The 19,428-nt window shown below is 54.4% G+C and overlaps 2 protein-coding genes across 9 annotated transcripts in view; one reads left to right on the top strand and one right to left on the bottom strand.

Annotated features, from left to right (window-relative positions):
• Positions 1–7,253, top strand: part of DLGAP4 (DLG associated protein 4) — a 73,727-nt gene extending 66,474 nt beyond the window's left edge. For all 6 annotated transcript variants that reach the window (XM_075058247.1, XM_075058255.1, XM_075058231.1 and 3 more), the window contains 4 exons: positions 19–428; positions 2,134–2,225; positions 3,810–3,962; positions 4,708–7,253. In XM_075058247.1, coding sequence (XP_074914348.1) covers positions 19–428; positions 2,134–2,225; positions 3,810–3,962; positions 4,708–4,923 — 871 coding nt within the window. In that variant the 3' untranslated portion in view covers positions 4,924–7,253. The remainder of the gene's footprint in view (positions 1–18; positions 429–2,133; positions 2,226–3,809; positions 3,963–4,707) is intronic.
• A 3,005-nt stretch (positions 7,254–10,258) lies between these two features.
• TGIF2 (TGFB induced factor homeobox 2) lies at positions 10,259–18,612 on the bottom strand. 3 transcript variants are annotated; one of them, XM_075058200.1, is made up of 3 exons: positions 18,551–18,612; positions 17,013–17,251; positions 10,259–13,233 (listed from the first exon to the last, which is right to left on the bottom strand). In XM_075058200.1, exons 2-3 carry the CDS (start codon positions 17,214–17,216, stop codon positions 12,649–12,651), a joined length of 789 nt encoding a protein of 262 aa, XP_074914301.1. In that variant the 5' UTR covers positions 17,217–17,251; positions 18,551–18,612; the 3' UTR covers positions 10,259–12,648. The 3 variants fall into 3 exon arrangements, with proteins under 3 accessions (XP_074914301.1, XP_074914283.1, XP_074914292.1); XM_075058182.1 differs by lacking the exon at positions 18,551–18,612 and adding an exon at positions 18,228–18,416; XM_075058191.1 differs by lacking the exon at positions 18,551–18,612 and adding an exon at positions 18,039–18,206.
• Between the last annotated feature and the right edge of the window lie 816 nt (positions 18,613–19,428).

The raw sequence follows: 19,428 nt of genomic DNA, 5'->3' as shown, positions 1-19,428 counted from the left end.
TGCTTTTGATCTCTCTAGAAACAGCCACTCTCGCAGCATGTCCTCCAAACAGGACACAGACTCTGACACACAGGAACCTAATAATTCTAGCTGTAAATCATCTGAGAGAAGCCTTGCTGAGTGCCCCCAACACAACAACTCCGTTGGTGTTGATGCCACCACCAGGCAACCAGCCAAGCCCTCACAGATTAAGAGAAACCTCTCCTATGGAGAAAACAATGACCCAGCCCTGGAGCCTTCCTCTCTCCCTCCTCCTGACCCCTGGCTTGAGATGTCCTCCACCTCACCATCAGAACCCACACAGACAGGAGCCTGCCGGCGGGATGGGTACTGGTTTCTGAAGCTGCTACAGGCAGAAACAGAGCGGTTAGAAGGCTGGTGCCGCCAGATGGACCAGGAGACCAAAGAGAACAATCTCTCTGAAGAAGGTAAGTGTTGTCAGCCTCTGGACACTAGACTGGAGCAGCCTAGCAGCTCGTCTCTTGAGAAAGAGGTGTAACTAAGTATGGGACCAGCTTTCTGCAGTTAAATTGCTGATAGGACACAGAGACAGAACATGGAGATGAGTATGGGACAAGGAACATTTTTTCTTTGGAAAGGATAAGGTAACTCCTTACCCTAACCAGGTTAAGAAATAATACTGTGATGTAGCATGTAAGACTTGCAGGGCATGGTGCAGCTTCTAACCATTTGAAACTGCTAAAAGCTTAAATGGATTGCTTTCAGGGAGGCTGTGGGATCTTTCTCCCTGCCTAACCCATTGTACTCAAGCAGGCAGGTGAAAGTTTAGTTGGCAGTGGGGCAGAATGAACATGACTTTGGAGCTTGTTTGATCTGTTGAATCAGTGGACTTGTCTTCACAGCAAAGAGGAAGTTTCTTTATATGGGAAAGCTTCACTGAATTTGTGCTAAATAAGCCAAAGGCACATGCACAGGGAACACAAGGCCACTTAATTTTATTGGGTTCAGTCCCAATTGGACTTGTTCCATTATTTTCAAAGGAGTTGGCAAAACCTGTGCTTCTTGCAGTGAAAATCGTGCCTGTGGTGCATATAGAGTGACAGAAGTGGTTGACTAGGCTGCAGAGGGCAGGATCTTTGTTTTGAGTCTGGTTGATTTTTATTTTTTTAATATCTGAGAAAGGTGAAATAATGGTGAGACTCAGTTATAGCTCACTGTCCCTGCTAGGGCTTGGGGGAGCTAATCACTAATCCTGTTGCACTAAGATGCTGCACTGGCTGCCAAGCTGGACAGGCCATGCCAGGGCTCTCCCTACCTCGGGGATTGCCCTTGTTTTGCCTGTGGCAACAGTGCTCTGGCAAAAAAAGACACCAAGACCAGTGTGGCATATTATCTGTGACCTCCAAGAGCAATCTCCTAGTAGATTCTGTAACCGGGAACTTGGTGGGTACAGAGAGGCCCCAGCTTACGCTTGTTCCACCAAGTTCTATAAACATGCAGAACTGATCAGTAGGTGCAGCAGCAGACCTGGAGGAGAAGGGAAATCAGTTCATCCCTGTTCATGGTGCAGTTGCAGGCACTGTGGGTCTCTCAGCCATGCCTTTGGAAGGCAAAAGCCCATACAGTGTTCTTCCATTAATGAGCAGAGGAATGTTGCCATGCCCAGAGACTACTTGGAAAACCCACTAAGAGCAGCATAAAGTCCTGGGTATTAAAAGCCCTAGCCTGCCAATATTTTAATCCCTTCTGGTAAATGGAGGTTGGAGACAGTTCTCCTGCCCCTTGCTACTGTCACCTTGTGCATGAGTGGAAAAGCAGGTTGTGATCTGCAAGCAGGTGCTAGCAGATGGGCTCACTGAGATTATGCTGGTGACTTGTCTGATGGGCTGAAGGCAGTTCAAGGCATTTTCTGTCAACTCTGATGTAATGTTCTTGGTCTGGCCTGCTTTTGACCTGCTCTAGAAGGAGCAATAATAGATGGCGAAGACAGATGTAGATTAGTTTCAATACATCTTCTTTCCCTGAGAGCAGTTAGTTCCTTGGGGATCTCTGAAACTCCTTTTCTAATGAATCAAGAGTGTTTCTTTGCTCCAGAAATATTCCAGTTCATTGCTGTGTTTAATAGTCTGTTCAACTGAGGTCTGTCGTCTTTTTTTTTTCTCTTCCCAATAGTCTTAGGAAAAGTCCTGAGTGCAGTGGGCAGTGCACAGTTACTAATGTCACAGAAGTTCCAGCAATTCCATGGCCTCTGTGAACAAAACTTGGTGAGTCTGGATCTATTTCTCCTGGTTTTTGAGAGGGGGATGTATCTGTTTCAACAGCACTACAGGAACTTCATCAGGTATTAACAGGCTACTGTCACTGTAAAAACAAAGCCAATGCAGCTGTAGTGTACAACCTGACCACCATGCCACGATGTAATGAATGCTGATTTAAAATGGCAGTTGAGCAGTGGAAGGCTGATCACCTCAGCCTCTCTCAGGGATGAGTGTTTGGAATTCCTTTTGGTGCTTACTTGAGCATGGGAATTTTTCTTGAACTGCTGATCAGGGTATGCAGAATACGCTGAGTCTCTCTGTGGGTCTGAATTGTCAACTAGCCATACTGCTGTGTGTCTGGGAAACTACCTCTTTCTTGTCACTTCTAAAGGGCTTTTTGAGGTGAACCACTGAGGCTTTGCCAAATAGGGAGGAATGTTCAAAAAGTCTTCCATTCTTCTCCAAACATGCTTGCTTTGCACGTAGATTATGTGGATGGTAAAACTGTCCCAACAGGATTGTCCCTCATTGGTCACAAAGCACTGTTTGAATCGGATCTCTTCAAATGTAATGCAAGGGTGTGCCCTTGCTGAGAGCTGAACAGGGCTAACATGGGGATGGATGAGAATCTGTGTTTTGTTTTTCCCCTCAAACTTTATCATGGTGTGGATTTTGCAGACTTCATCAGAGGTGAATTCCTCCTTCACTTGCAAAAAAAACCTTAGAGAAACTTGGGAAGGAGGAGAAGGGGAAGTGCTGAGCATCTGCTTGCTGATCTCTGGTTTACCACAGTTGAGAGATTAGCAGCAACACCACTAGCTGCCAGGCTTTCAATAGAGCTTTGTGCTGAGGTCTCCCTTGGATGCTTTGTGCTGAGTTGCTCACATCCAATCCCATGCTTTCCTGAGATAATCCAGGCCTATGATGGCAGTTCAGATGTCTCAGAACTGGGAAAATTCTGTTCCTGGAAGAAACTTAAGCTACTTAAAATTTTTCAACCTAGCCTGAGAAATATTGATACTTTCAGATTGTTTTGGGGGGGATGTAGCAAAGTAATTTTGCTTGTGAAAGCTATATTGACTTCTTTGGATTGCTGTACACTGGCATGCAAGTTCTCCAGGTGCCAGAGCTGTGCTTTGCATAGTGTGGTGTCCATTTCCATTATTACCCACCCTGAAATCAGGATCTCTGTGTAAGAAACCAGTGTTCTAGCTCTGAACCATGTGCTGGGGACCTTCAGTTGGAGGTTACTGCTGTGGGATTAGCGCTAGCTGGGGAAGCTTTGGGGAGAATGGGAGCTATTGCTTTCTGCTCCAGAGAGTGTCTTTTTCAGGATTCTTCTTCAGGCTTCTGTAGGAGAAAGACAGTCAGGATCTGCTTCCTGATCTTTGCAGAAATAGTTTTGACTATGAATGATGGTATTGTGTGTCTGCATATTTAGGGCTGGTGTCTCCTGTGGGTTCTGGACATTTCAGTTGTCAGGCAGGTGGACTTACAAGGGGTGAATATGTAGGCTGTGCAGACTGCTCTGCTTGTCAAGAGGGTATATTCTTTTTGAAAGGTTGGGGTGTTTTATGCTTTCCCTTCTAGAACCCTAATGCCAATCCCAGACCCACAGCCCAGGACCTAGCTGGGTTTTGGGATCTCCTGCAGTTGTCCATTGAAGACATCAGCATGAAGTTTGATGAGCTGTACCACCTGAAAGCTAATAGCTGGCAATTGGCAGAGACACCGGAGAGAAAGGTGAGTGTGGGGCAGTTGAGAGCAGCCCGAGCACACCTCAGACATTTCAGGTATCTGAGGTCTATTTCTGTCTGCAAACAGAACACCTCCAGGGCTTTTACCATCTTGCACTTGTGCAGTGTAATCTCACAGTCTTGCAAGGCACTGAGACCATTTCTCTTGAGTAATAGTGGAACAGTTTTGTACAAGGGGAAGAAGTATTACGATGGTGAGAGACCAGAGTGATGATATATGCTTGAAGTAGTGATACAGAGGCCTCTAGTGTTACAAGCATTGTATGAATAGGCTATAACTATTCCTGGTGTCTTAGTAGCATAAAAAACACCTACTGGAACCTTTTGAAAATGCAGCACAGGCTGTGTCCCTGGGCCAGGCTGCCTGACTAGACATGAGGGTAGGACTATGGCTCTGGGCGGGGTGGCATATTAAAATTTGGCAGTTTCAACTCAAATTCAGTCTTCATGCCTGTGCTGTGTTCTCACCTGTAGCTGAGCCATAGTCTGCAAACTCTAGTCCCCTTCACAGAGGGCCTCTATGATGAAATGCAAAATGGCACATTTCTAGAAATTGGGGAAGCTGATTTTGATGAGTGTCTTTCTCAAGAACTGCTCCTGCTTCTTTCCCCTGACACTCGATCTCATTGCTTAGTGCATCATGCCATAAGAGTCCCACCATATCAGAGAGCAGGCTTCTGTATGTGCATTTTTATTTTATGTTTGGGTTTTTCCTTACTGTCTCCCTAAAGGAAGAGAAGAAACCACCCCCTCCAGTGCCAAAGAAGCCAGCCAAGTCCAAATCTCAACTGAACCGGGACAAAGCCTCTGATTCCGACAAGCAGCGCCAGGAAGCTCGCAAGCGTCTTATGGCAGCCAAGCGGGCTGCCTCTGTCCGGCAGAACTCGGCCACAGAGAGCGCAGATAGCATTGAGATCTACGTACCTGAGGCACAGACCCGCCTTTGAGCAAAGGGGCAGAGGAAGGAACCGTGTGGTTTTTATAAGTCATTAAAAAGGAAAAAAAAAAGGTTCTCTCTAAACTAGTGTGATTTATTCAGTCTAGAGACAATGAGCCATCCTTGAAAAGGGCTCCTGAGTTGGCTTTTTTCTCTCAGCTTTAAGTAATGAAGATTTTAAAAAAAAAAAACAACAAAAAAAAACAAAAACAAAAAAAACCAACAACAACAAAAAAAAGAAAAAAAATACCCCTTGTTTTCTCACTGGCTGTGGTGTTGCTGAATGGACTGAACAGACTCCTGGAAACTCCAGTCCCTCAACTTGGAACTTCAGTCTTTTTACTTGTTCTATCTAATGAGAATTACTAGCTTGTTTACAAGAAGAGGACAAGAAAACATGAAGCCTTGAGCACTTGCCATGCTGTGTTCTTCCTCCTCAGTTCTGTTCTTCCTTTTCATCCTTTATTTTTTCTTCCTTCTGCTTCCTTTCTCCCACCCTTTGCATGGCTTCGTTTACCGTGTTAGAAATAACCTCTCTTCCACAGAGGTCCTGAAGAGAACACCCTTTCAGTGTGTACTACTATTGCACTCTGCTAGCAAGCAGCCTTTCTTGGGTTTTTTTTGTTTTTCTTTGGATGGGGATACTGGGGTGGGGGGGAGGATGGGTGGGCAGGGACAGGGCAATGGGTTTGTATTCCTCTGTTTTATTGAAGTGAGAGGATGACAGGGTCTGTGGAATGTAATGCAGAGTTGTTGAAATGTAGCCCAGAACCAATGTGCAATAAGCTGGCAAAGGGGGAAGGGACAGCACTTGGCTGGCTTATCCCAAAAGAGCAGTACCCTACTCCAGGCACAGGAGGGGAGCTGAAGGACCACAGAGCAACTATGGGCATGATCCACACACGCTTCACTTTGATTTTTCTCCTCTTCCCTTTACAAAATTATTTTCCTTGAATTGCTTGTTGAGAAAGAAGCTGCTACACTGGGGGACCTGTTTCAAAGTGGAGGGGGGAGGGCTGGGGAGAGTGTAATGGTATTTCAAGGTGGGAGGACTGGGTTTTGTACAAAGAGGAAGGCACAGGTAGCTGGTGGGTAGGCTGCCTGCCTGTATGTATGTGTACATATGCACATATACACTTAGTAGTACCTGTACATTTAATTCATACACACGTATACATGCCCATATGCACAGTGCAGATGGTGTACTAAAAGCACCTTGGTGAGAATGGGCATATGTATAGCATATATTTTTACATGTACTATATCTAGATGTGTGTAAAAGTGTGTGTAAAAATATATACCCTGTGTGTAATCAGATGACTATTTTTTCCTTATCTCCCTGCTCTCTGGGTAGAGGAAGGTTTGCTAAATATTTTTTAGCCTATTTTCCCCTTTGTAGGTCTCCTTTTCAGTCTGGCTTCTTGGAAGCTGGAACTGCCATCATCTAATTCTTTGCCACCCCTTCAAACTAAGCATTTGGCCCCATCTTGAGTGATCTTGCTGGGGATTTTTTTTTCTTTACTTGCTCGAATGAGTTGGGTGATTGTGTGCTACTTTCATGGGGGTGGGGGTAGAATCCCAGAGAAGTTTCAGCAAGGGTGCTGGTGATCCAGAAGGCAAAAAATAAATAAAAGTGAAATCCTGAATGCTGTCTGAATGGCTATTGTATACTGTCCAGTGTTGTCCATACATAGGTCCCCTTAAATATTTCTGTGCACCTACCATAAATCTCAGACATGGAATTAGATTCCCATCAACAATTGGCCATAATGTAACTCATTCAGCATTAGTCTTGAGACACTGAGTTGTTGGGTTGTACTGTCAGGTTTTAGGGAAGGATTGTAAAGATGCAGTTTTAGAGATGTCTAGCATTGAAATTGGGAACATCAGGGAAAGGTGACTTTTTTTTTTTTTCTTTTAAATTTACTCTTCCAAAAGTGGCTGAGGCTGCTGCTGGGGAGCTGGCCTGGAAAGCTGCTGCTTCTGGGGCTGGCAGTCTGTGGGCAGCAGCCCATCTCACTGAGTTGTCAAATGATCTTCAATCACCTGGGCTGAGATCACTCTTCATCCTCGGTTGGTTGGGCTGGGCCCTAAGGGTGCGCTTTGTGGGCTGCAGCCAGGAGAGGTGCAGCAGGGCATTGATGTGGGCTCTTCTGTGTGCACAGGTCTCAGGGTTGAGGCTGGATAGCAGGGGCGAGCATGTGTGCCTGCCTGACTCTCATTTTGTTTCCTGCCACCTTGGAGGAGGAGAACTTACAGCAGCAAGGACAGCTGGCTGACTTACCGTTAAAAAAAAAACAAACCACAAAACAATAAATAAACAAATGCAGTCTGAATTTATAGCTGCCTGTGGTCTCTCTTGCTCTTTTTTTTCTCAGCAGTGGTATCTGTGACTGGTTTGGAATGGGCTGTCTTTGAGTGTGCTCAGAGCTGTTCTGTGGAGCAGCGCTGACCTTCAGCTGTGGGGGACCCCAGCAAGATGGCAAACAGGGTGGAGGGCTGAGGGGTGGGTGGGGCAGGGAGGGGACAGGTGCTTCTGGTGGAAGTCCCACCCCCTCCTGCAGCCTCAGAGGCTGCTTGCCCAGGAAGTCACACCCTCTTCCACTCATGGGGTTGGTGGTGATTGGCTGGCAGGACACCCCCACCACCCCTGTGGTTTACCTGGAAGTACATCAGAGCAGAGGGCCCTTCCCTTACATTTTATCTATTTTATACCTGTAGGTTTATGGCTAATATATATTTAATCTCTACAGCTTTATAAATGGGCATATATATATTAAAATATATACACATACACAAATATAGAAGTATATATCTGAAAAATATGTATTTATACACACCTTTATATAAATAATTATATATATACATACATTGTATAAAAATTGATGTATATTTCTATCTGAGCACTTCTGGGGCCAGAGGAAGTGGGCAGCCAATCACGGGGCTGCCGAGATCATGTGGGCATGGTAGAGTCAAGAAACGGCTGTCAGCCAATCACAGAGCTGTATGACATTTACAAAATGGCTGCCCCTGCCATAAAATGGTGGGTGAAACAAAATGGCTGCCCCCAGTGTACATGGGGGGTGGGCCTTCTGTGTCAAATGTACTTCCGGGTAGCCTGGGGGGCGGGGGCTGGCTGTTCCTGCCAGCCAATCACAACAGACCATGCGACTTCTGGGGCAAATGGCTGCTGAGGCTGGTGGGAGGGAGTGGGTCTTCTGGCAGAAGCTGTAGGCGGGGCACCTGTCAGTCCCGCCCCTGCAGTCCCTGGGCAGTGGGTGTGAGGGCGGGGCGGCAGCTGGGAGGGCCGGGGTGGCTGGTGCCTCACGCCTCAGGCCCCCAGAGTTGTCCTCGGACAGGAGGGGCTAAGCCCACCCTGTGGCCTGGGCAGCACTGGGGCAGGCCCTGGCCAGGCAGAAAACCCCTGGTACCCATGCTGGGTCTTTGTGGGACATTTGTATCCTGGCCTGAGGGCTGCAGCTGAATGAGAGCCACTGCCACTGCCATGCCAGCTGGCCTTCTACTGGGCCTCTCTGAGAACAGCTGCCTGCTGTGCTGGCTGACTGCAGGACTCCCGTGACACTTAGCACAAGTCCAGCGTCCCAGGCAGCACTGAAATCAGAGGGAGCGTGGAGCCAGGCTAGTGCATGCCCCGAGAAGCAGTGCCAGGGGAGCATCTCCCTGTGTTATCCAGGTAAGAGGCGCACAGCAGGAAGCACGAGGGGGACAGTTTGTGCTACTGCTGACCTACACATCCCTGGGGGCTTGGAGAACCTCATGATGCGTAACTTTACCTTCTGGTTGTGCTGTTTAGGGGCGCAGCATGATACCCTGCATTGCCTCTTTGCCTCAGCAATGGAAGATGTAGCTGCCAGGGAGGGTCTCCCAAAGCCTTAGCCCCATGTGGGTGTTTCAGGATAGTGGTGGCTATGGCATGAGAAGTATGAAAGCATCATATTAATGAGGCTTTTCTGCACTCAATGCAATGTTTGAGCATGCCCAGGGCAGAGCATGGGGTGGGGTGGTGGGCTGCAGGGCTGGGACAGGGCAGGTGGTGGTCAGCCAGCAGGACCCCTCCTGGAAGCACAAGTCCCAGCTGCTGCCCTGGGAGGTGGCACCTGGGGGGGCAGGGGCAGAGCTGTCCCTCACCCTGGGTAACCATGCTCAGCACTGTGCTAGAGGACGAGGATGCTGGCTGGCTCCCCTGCAGTGCTCTCCTTGTGCCTGTGGGAAATGTCTGCCCATTACCCTGTGGCAGGGGTGCCTGAGCCCTGCTGGAGGCCAGTGGCCCCTTCCCCCATGGAGGCAAGTGCAGGTCCCTGAGGCCCTGCCCGACCTGCCTGGGGGGTCCCCAGGGCCTGGCCAGGACAAAGGCACCTCTGTGCAACTCAGGAACCCTGAGGTGCTATCTGAGACCACAGGAGGGGCAGGCAGAGCTGGGGGGCACAGGCTGTGTTTTACCCAGCCATGATCCCCTGTTGCTGTGCTGACCACCACCCCCAAGTTGGGCTGGCAGTCCCTTGCTGAGTTCTGGCTCCAGCCCCACAAGCACTCCAGCCCTGCCAGGTGCCCCAGCCCACATTCCTCACCATGAGCACAAAGCGCCAGCAGCCCATACAGGGTGGGGGACACCCTGTTGCTATTATTGTCACCAGAGGTGCCCAGGGGTTTCCCTAGAGCTGCATTGATTAAGGCCTGCCTGGAGGCTAGGTGCCTCCATTGTTCTACAGCCCCTGCCCAGTGCTGGGATGCAGTGGGTGCAGAGCCCCTGAGGTTGCCCTACACTCCAGGAAGCCAGGGTCAAGGGGGCTGCAAAGAGCTTGAACTAGTGTTAGCACCCACTCCAGCCCCTACGACAGTAGAGAGCAGGTATCCAAGGCAGGCAGGGTATCAAGAGACTGCAGCCCTGAGCTGGTGTGCGTGAAAGATGCCAGCAGATGAAATATCAGAGCGCACACTCCTAGTGGGTGCAAGAGGCTGACTGAGCCCCCGGGGCAGCACAGGAGCAGGCACAGCAGCCCTGAGCCCAGCCTTGCTGCCAGCATCCATGCCAGCAGTGCAGCAGCCTTTGGGTCCATGCCCCTGCCCTCTGTGGCAAAGCAAGGCAGGTGGGGCCGCTGCCCCAGGAACAGCTCTGCAAGACCCCTGGCCACCTGACAGGGTTCCTGACCCAGGAAACTGTGTGCAGTGGAACCCCACCACAATTGTTTCTGTTTTTTCCTTTGCCAAGGGGCTAGCACTGATGCCCTCTCACTTTCCCAGTGCTGGCCAGGAAGAGGGAAGACACAAACACATCAGCCCTCTTGCTGCTGCCAAGTGATTTCTGGCTCCCAGACACCAGGATCAAACGCTGTGGGAAGTGAGCACATAACATCAGACCAAATGATGGTGGGGTAGGTGCAGGCCCATGCCAAGCACTGGTCCGGCTTTTTCCAGCCCCAGCAGTGTTCCCTCTTAAGCTGCTTTGGCCCAGTGCCAGGAGGTGGGGGCTGGTAGTGAGGGAGGAGCAAGTGAGCCACCCACAAATGACATAGTCCAGTCTCACACACAGCTCATTTAAAAAAAAAAAAATAAAACCAAACTAAAAAACTTTTATTTGACAACAGAAGAACAAACAAGAAGATATTTACAGTAGTTTTTTGCTCCATAAATTTCATTCCAATAATCCCTGCCCTCCCCACTCTTTCTGGTCCATCCCCAGGGCAGCAACACCAGTCCATGGCACAGGCACAGCTGTAGCACTCCTGCCCTGGGGGAGGAAACGACTTTGGTTTGACTGGGGCAACATAAGGGGAGGAGACTAAAAAGCCTCTCCCTCCCCTGGGGAAGGAAACAGAACTGCAGGGAGGTGATGGGGGAAGGGCTACCTAGAAATAAGGGAGGGAGTCCTAAAATTCAGGGCTTTCCCCAGAAAGGAGGCAGAAGACAAAGGCTGGACATAAAATGGAGCCAGGGGAGATGAGGAAGGGGATGTTCACAGCCACATGATGAGCATCCACCTGAAGCCGGGTGGTGCCAGAGCTGGAGTCATCGCTGCGCTGCACAGGGGCACCCGGCCAACGCAACACATTATTGGCAAGCCTTCCTGCAGCCCCCATTAGTACTCACAAACTCCTCTCTCCTGTCACCTTCTCTCTGAAGAAAAGGTGGGGGAGGGGAGGAAACACCAGTCCCCAAAATCAGTGCTTTTCCCTTCCAGGCCCCATCGTCCCCTAGCACTGCTGGCTCCAACCACTGCAGAGCACTGGATCCTGTGGACATTATTATCTCTAGTCATGCAACTTAACAATCAGGCTAATTACCTAGGATTAGTGTTTCTCAGGATAGATAACATAGGTGCGTACATATCGCTATTTAACTTACATTTTACAGTGAAACAGCAATATCTCAGTCCCAGGACCAGCGCAGCACCCAGGCTCCCACTCAGTGACAGCAAGCGATGCCCAGCCAGGAACTGCCTCGGAGCCTGAAAACCACCACCAAGCCAGGCTGGGGGGGGGGGGGGAGGGGGACCAGCCAGCTCCTAGCAGACATCAGCTTGTCACTAGAGGTCACCAGCACCACACAGCCAGGCACAGCCACGCTCAGCCCTGGAGAGCAAGAGCAGGAGGGAGGGGACGGCAGAGCAATAAGACTCCATCCCTCCACATTCTCAGGGCAGTTCATCAGCACTTGGCTGATGAGACAACTTTGCTTTCCAGGAACCGTGGTCTGCAGGCTGTGAGCACTGCACTTGCAGAAGAACACACATGCCCATACCAGCAACACGCCTCTTTCCAAATTTAAAAAAAAAAAAAAAAAAAAAAAAAGTCAGGTACAAAATTTCACAGTCTCAGCTTTGCATCCACCCCCAGCAGCAGCCTGCTGTCAGCATCTCACAGGCTCCGCAATGCACTCTCTGTTCCGGGACACAGTGTGCACATAGTCAGCAGGAACTCAAGAGAAACACGGGCAAGTTGTGGAAATGCTTATAGAAGAAAAAAAATAATCGTATAATAAATCACAATTAAAAGGAAAATGTTTCAACAAAAAATTGCTAAACAGCACCATAGGGATTTCTACTGGCAGCATCCGTAACACCCTAAATCAGAAAAGGAGTCCCATGTTTTCCATGCAGAAAAATGCCACAGACTTCAGGTTTCCAGTTCATCTGTCCTTTGCCCTTCCCTGGGCAAGGCAGGGCTCCTGGCCAGCACAAGGTACCAGAAAGGCCCTTCACAAACAAAAGTGGGGGAAAAAAAAGGGGGATGAGGGGTGGGGAAAGAGAGCAGAGATTTGGGAGAAAGAGCTTTTCATCCATAGTCCTTAAAACAGACACCAACTTTAAAAAAAATAAATTCTCTCTCTCTCTCTCTCCCTGAAGAAACGGTGTTGGCTGGACCCTTGTTTGCAGGAGAGAGAAAAAGAAGTCAGCAGGTTTTCCAAGGGGAGCTCCACAGTAACCATCAGTCACAGCAGGGCAAGGTCAGTAAAGCTGCAAAGGTCTTTTCACAGCGGCCAGACTGCAGTGCCCACATCCTCCCATGTACCCGGGGCACAGTCCTCAGTGGCAAAGGCAGCAGGCAGGGGGGGCATCTCCCCACCTCTCCCCCCTTGGCTGACAGAGAAACCAGAGCCCCCTGGAAGGCAGGAGTCCGCTCCTGAGATTAGTTGGTTGGGGGGTGCAGGCAGATGGGTGGCCAGGAGGGTCAGGCACCCCCCGAGGAAGGGCACCCTGCGGGAGCTGGCCCGTGGGTTATTTGGAGACGGAGGCTCCCGGAGGCTCAGTCTGGGGTGAGAGGGGCAGCTGCCCACCCTGCCGCTGCGACTCCAGCTCAGCCGCCTTCTGCAACGCCACCTCCACCAGCAGCTGGAAGCTGCTGAAGTCGTCGCCGAAGAGCTCGGGGGGCGTGGGGGGTGGTGTGTTGAAGAGTCCACTGGTGGGGCTGGCCGCCTCAGCCCGGGCCAGCAAGGTCATGGTGCTGCCGGTGGCACCCAGCGGTGCTTTGGGGGCAGGGTCTGGCTCCGCTCGCTGTGGGCCAGGGGGCTTCTCCCACTCAGGACTGTGGGCACTCACCACCGTCAGGTTGCTGCCCAGCGCCTGGGCAGGGTGGCACAGTACCTGCGGGCATACAGACATCGACAGCACCTTGGAGGCCCCCGCGGCCGTCACGGGAGGTACCACCAGCACCCCAGAACCAGCAGCAGCCCCCCGCGGCAGAGCCACATCACCAGCTTTGCCACCCCGGCGGGAAATGGTGAACTGGTTGGGGTCCTTCCCATCCTTACGCAGCATGTCGGGGAGCAGCCGCCTCCTGGCGTTGATGAACCAGTTGCAGATCTGGGAGGAAAGAGGGGCACAGTGCTGTCAGCTGGGGGCTGCCACGCATGCACAGCACTGGCTGGGGGGCAGCAGCCCAAAGCCAAGCCAGCAGAATCCTCCCCTGGACGCAGGTGAGCAGCTCACGCACACCCCAGCTACCACAGGTCTCCCCCCTCCAGCCCCACACACACACCCCAGCTACCACAGATCTCCTCCCTCCAGTCCCACACCTCCTTCCCGTGGGGCTCTGGAGAGGCAGAGCTACTCCTGCCAGGGGTTGCCCAGCCACCCACGGAAACCCCAATGCTGGCTGCTTCCTGCCTGGCACCGCCTGCCTGGGGGGGCCCCTTCCTCCCTGCACTCCTGTCCCAGCTGCCCACAGTCCAACGCTCCCACTCAGCCCTGCCAGCCCACCCTGCCGGGGACTGCGCATGGGTGCCAGCCCCCCACGGCACTGCCGGCACCCGCTCACCACACCAGCACACTGAACAAACAGAGCCTGGGTAGCTTTGGGGCTGAGCTGCTCTGCAAGCCAGAGCAAGGCTGCATAGAACTGCTGGAGCTGCAGCGGCTCTCGAGCAGAGCTGCCCGCTCCCCAGGGAAAGATGGGCTCAGCGCTGTCCCCCCACCGCAGCCCAAAGTCCCAGCAACTGACTGTGCCCAGCCACATGCAGGTGAAGCAGGGTGCAGCTCCCAGCACCCTCCTGGGGGCTCCTGCCATTCCCCCTAACCAGAGGCTGTGGCATTGCACAGAGCCAGCTCGGAGCCCAACAGCCTCCAGCAGGTCCCTGGTCTGGGGGGAGTTTTCCCTTCTCCAGATAACCCACCCCAGGGGTTCGCGTGCCCCACCACATTTGGGCACGCTGATGCCAGTGCCAACATGCTGCCGCCCTGGACAGGAGCACTGAGGCTGCCCAGAGCAGACAGACGGCAGGACAGCAGCATGGCTGGAAAACCCTAAAAACCATCAGCTCGCAGAGCTGCAGCTCCCCATCCCCTAATGGGGTGGCAGGAATTGCAGCAGTACATCAACACCTTCCCATGCCTCCTGCCAACAAGTGAGGTTACAGCTAACTTTAAAGGCTCTTCCAAACATCTGCACACTAAAGAGGCAGAGCTCTGCAGCTACAACTCTGGAAGCCCTTCAGAATCACAGCAGCCATGTATTCAGTCTCGGCCATGTATTGTTTCAGCACATTTATATAAAACGCTACATTAAAATAACTGCCTTCTTCCTAGAAAACAATTAGAAGAGAATAAATCAGAAAAAAAAAAAAAAAAAAGACTGATCTTTCCTAAATCAACAGCTATGTAAAATATTTCCCCCAGGGAGAGAGAACTTAGGGCAACTTTGATCACAGCAAGATCTCAGTTGTCCTTTTTTTGTCTTTAAGACAATATTTGGCATTTAACACCCTCAAACGCACCAGTCTCACCCCCTTTTCCCCTCCAAACACCCTCCCTTGCAAGCCTTAACCAGGTCCCCTTGACGTGATCTTGCGATCCCATGGCCATCAACCACTGTAGTCCAGAGGGCTGGACTCCCAACAAAAAGACCAACAAACTCTGCAGTGCTGAGAAGTCCCCTGAAATCCTGCCGGTCCTCCCTGCCATGCTTTTTCCAGCATTCAACTCCCTCTGGAGAACACACGCACAACCACCAGTGAGACTGCACGGCGTCACCTACCCAGGGAACTGGGATATGCCTCGGCTTTGAAGCAAGCAGCCTTTTTTTTTTTTTTTTTTTTTTTTTTTCCCCAAAACATGGCCATTGCTTGGCCCCACCACCAGCGCACACCAGACCGTCACTTTGGGCAGCATCTGTCCCCACCACTGCCACAGAAGAGGCATCCCCTCTGCAGGGAGGAAAAGCCCATCATCACAGGAGGGCAAGGGCTTGGAAACCTGCCGTTGTCCAGGAAGCCTCGCCAGGCACAGGCACTGCTTTCTTACCTCCCAACTTTCTGCAAGGGAGACACATGGGTTCCCAGTCTCTCTGAAGACCTGAGATCGCTGCGCTCCTGATCCCTGGCCACTGGTGCCTGGCTCCAGCTCCCCAGGCTGCTGGATGCACAAATAAACAACTGGGGAGGTGTCTGGCCAGTGGCTGCAGCAGAGCCCTGTGCTCAAGAGGCTCCTGGAGGGGTCAGGTCGGCACTGATGGATCAAACCCTGCAGCCACTCCAGCCTTGCCATAGGGTGTCCCACACCTCCACCCCAACAGGCTTCTCCTCATCAGATGAAGCAGCCCCCACAGCATCCTGTTGCATCACCTCAGACTGACAGAAATCCCTGTGACAGCCCTCAGCTGGCCCTGGGAAATGCCACCAGGCTGGGACCCCCTGCCTGGGGGGGTATAGGGGCAGTCTCCTCACCAGGCACACGGGGGCTGCAGGGGGTCCCACGGGGCAGACAATGGCTGGCACATAGCAAGGCCACACCTCGACACAAGCCCACTAGCCTGCCAACAACCTCCCAAAGAGCTCAGGGCACAGACAGCCAGGCACCTGCCGGTCCCACTGCCGCAAGCCCTGGGGTTAACCCCCACGTGCCAGGCACCACCATGCCAACCCTGGTCTGGCACAAGCCCAGACCCCCACAGCCCCAAACCCAACACTGCTTCCCCCAGCACTCTGACTCAAGCCCTCCCAGGACCACCAGCCTCCCCTCGGACCAGCTGCCCGGACACAAATCTGTTGCACAGCCAGCATTTAAAGAAACACATTAAAATGAAAAAGAAAGTTTGCCTTGCCGGCCAGGAAGAGGGAAACCAGACAGCCACTGCCCACACACCGGTGTCTGGGCTGTGGCCAGGACGGCTGGCCAGGACCATGCTGAGCTGCAGGAAAAGGAGCCAGAGGTGCAGAAGAAGCCCCAAGGAGAGGAGCTCAGCTGCAAACCCACTAGCCCTTGCCTGCTCCCTTACACACAAGAGCTGTTTCCCACCCCACTGTACCCCCAGAACCAGAGAACAGAGCAAAGCCCCCATCCACCTCCCACCTTGCCAGGCTGGGAAAGGGGGGATGGGGCCCTGGGCACACAGGGGTCCCCCTGCCTGGAGGCTGCTGGCCTTCATGGGGATTGAAGGGGCAGGCAGCTGCAGGCAGGTTCTCCCTGCCACCCTAACAGCAGGCAGGGTGAAAGCCAAAGCTGGAAGGAAAAGCACTGCTCACCCCAGCTGCTCACCAGGGCTGCCAGCTGGGCACCCATCACAGTGCCACACAGAAAACACCAGCCCACAACCAGGAGTGGACAAGGGGCCTCCTACACAGGAGCCCTCAGCTGGGCTGGGCTCCTCTTAATGCAACTGGGGTAACTGGGGCCAGGTGGACCAGCCAGTACTTAGTGCTGCTAATGGCCCACCTGGGGTCAAAGCCCAGCCCAGCCTCTCTCTCCTAAGATAGCTGTCCCTCACCCAGCTCTGCGTGCTGGGGGGGTGTTCAGGGGAACAGGATAAAGCAGCACCCCCCAAAAGCCTTCTATCAGTGGTGGCTTTTACTAACAATAGGGTATTGCTTATTTTTTTCCCATCCCACTCCCTCCATCTTCTGGTCGGCCAAAAAGGTCTGCTCCAGCACTACCATAAAACTAGTCCCCAGGGCTCAGACCTCTCCCAAAAAGCAGCTTTGCTTCCCTGCTGTTCCCTCCCTCGCCTCCTCGCTGCCCTTCAGAGGCAAGTGGTTCCAGCGTGCCAAGTCCTTTGGGATCTTCAGTGGGGTTCTCCTGGTCTGGCCCATCCCAAGCACTGCAGCAGCAGACCCAGCGACGTCCCCAGCGTGAGGGGGACTAGCTCCTACCTGCAGCACGGAGAGGCTGGTCTGCCCCGAGAGGCTGAGCTTCTCCTGCTCAGAGGGGTAGGCATTGAAGCGGTGCTCGTACAGCCAGTCCCGGAGGATCTTCACGGACTCCTTGGGGAGATTGCCCCTTCTCTTCCTCTTGTTGGACTGCGAGGGGTCCAGGGATGTGGCGCTGTCGTCCTCCCCGAGGTCGCTATCCGACATGGTGGAGCTGCCCGCAGATCTCTCCTGGTTAAAGCCTGGCAAGGTGGAAACCAAAGAACAGGCATCAGGCTGCGTCCCGGTCAGGGGAGCGAAGTGGGGGGAAGTGCAGCCACAGCCCCCCCCCCCCGCCTCGAACGTGGGGGGCGGCTCTCCCCCTCCTCGCCTGGCCGGGGGTGGGGGGGAATAATCCAGAGGCAGCGGCCCCCCCCCGGGAAGAGGAGAAGCTACAGGCACTGGCGGAGACAACAGCCCACCCCGCGGCTCTGCGGAGGCTGCACCGGCGTGAGCCCGGCAAGCGGGGCTCCGGAGGGGCCATCGCAGCGGGCAAGAGAAAACCCAGCGTTCGGGGGGCGGGGGGGAACGTAAAACAAAAGATATCTCAGCGGGAGAAGAAGGCCGGGGCTGGAAAGTCGGAGTTGCTCCAGGGAGAAGGAACCACGCGGGGTCATTGTGCGGCGGGGATGGAGGCGGGGGGCGGCGGGGGCGACTTCCCCGCGCTGCTGTCACGGGCCGGGGGCTCGGCTCGGCGGTGCGGGCCGCCCCCCCTCCCCGCGCACCCCTCCCCCCCCGCCCCTCCAGCCGCAACAGGTAGCGCGGCGCCGGGGTCCCTGCCCGCCGCGAACACAAAGCCGGGGGAAGGGGCGAGCCCCGGCCCCCCCCCCCGCCGCCGCCCGGGGAGGCGAAGGAGAAAGAAAGAGAAGCTGGAAAGTGGCCCGCCGCCCCGCACCCCCGCAAACGGCAGAAACCGGCCCCAAAATAGCCCCGACCAAACAAACAACGTCGGCCAAGTTAGAAACGAGGCGGAAAGGGAACAAAACCCACCCGAGCGCGCCCACCCGCGACTCCCACAAACTTTTCACGCCGGGGGCGGCTCCCGGCCCGGCCTGGCCCGGCCCGCACAAAGGCGGCGGGGCCGCGCTCCGCTCCGCGCTCCCCGGCCCGGCCCGGCCCGCCGCGCCCGCAGCCCAGCCGGGACTCCATGTTTGCCGCCCGCCCCGGCTGCGCTCTTACCCCCGGGCCGCCGCCGCCGCCGCCGCCTCGGCCCTTGCATGGGCCGCGCCGGGGTCGCGCCGCCCGCCGGGGCTCCGGTGCCGGTGCCGGGGGTGCGGCGGGACCTTCCCGCGGCGGCGGGGCGGGCGGCCGAGGCGCAGCGAAAAGTTTTGGGTGGGCGGCGGTGACAGATGCCGAGACAGAGTTCCCTTTGTTCCCGAGGAGGCAGGAACTCGGCCGGGCCCCCCGCCCCCGGCCCCGGCCCGCCCGCCCCCGGCTGTCACCGCCGCGGCACCGGGCAGCGGGCACCCGAGCCCCCGCCCCGCCGAGCCCCGGGCCGGTACCTGGCGGCGGCGGCACCCCCGCCCCGGAGCGGCCCCGCGGCGGGGATGGGGCTCTGCCCCCGCTCCCGGACACGGTGCCCGGCGGGAGGGAGCCCCCCGCAACCCTGCAGGCTGCGCCGGGCTGCAGGAGTGCCGCGGTAACCCCCCCTGCGGGGAGCTGCACCCCGGCACCCGCCCAGGGGCACCCATGCAGGGGAGCCCACCCAGGGATACCCATGCAGGGACACCCACCCAGGGGCGCTCACCCACAGGTACCCCCGCAAGGCACCGCACAAGCTCTTTCCCCCCCCCCAGCCATGTTAAGGCTGAATCCTGTAACTGAGCTCCAAGGGGTTACTGGTGCCTGCGGGCAGGGCCAGGCCTGGGGACAGGAGCTGCTGGGGCTGGTGTGGGTGAGAGCCCCAGGGACCTCAGGCCACCCTGAGGCACCACCGGTGCTTCCCTCGGTGGCTTTCGACATACTAAATAGGAAATCAGAAGCTCGGCACATCACCACTCCCGTGGTGGAAGGTGTTTCAAAGTAAGGGTGGTGATCGAGGAGGCACCAGGTGGGACCTTTGCTGTCTCCATTGCCAACGGGCTGGGCAAGGTCTTTGGAGGCCTTACCGGGCTGTCCCTGCTCTCCCTGCACCTCTCCGCTGCAACAGCAGAGCCCAAGGTGACCTTCTGAGGTTTAGAGACCATATCACTCCATTGACATGGGGGGGATGCTCTCGGGACACAGCAGCCCCAAGGGTCACCAGGTCCTGCTCCATCTTTCTCCATGCAGAGCTTGTTTGCAGCCGGTGTTTGATGGCAACCTGGCATAGGAGCCAGCCTGGCAGCAGTTCTTCCTTCCCAGGCTCCACCACCTTTGCAGGCTGTGCTGCAGCTCCCCT

Source organism: Buteo buteo, chromosome 2 (genome assembly GCF_964188355.1).
Source record: "Buteo buteo chromosome 2, bButBut1.hap1.1, whole genome shotgun sequence".
In the NCBI taxonomy this organism is placed as follows: Eukaryota; Metazoa; Chordata; class Aves; order Accipitriformes; family Accipitridae; genus Buteo; species Buteo buteo.
Note: the sequence above shows the minus strand (reverse complement) of the source record. Positions and strands in the feature narration are given on the sequence as shown.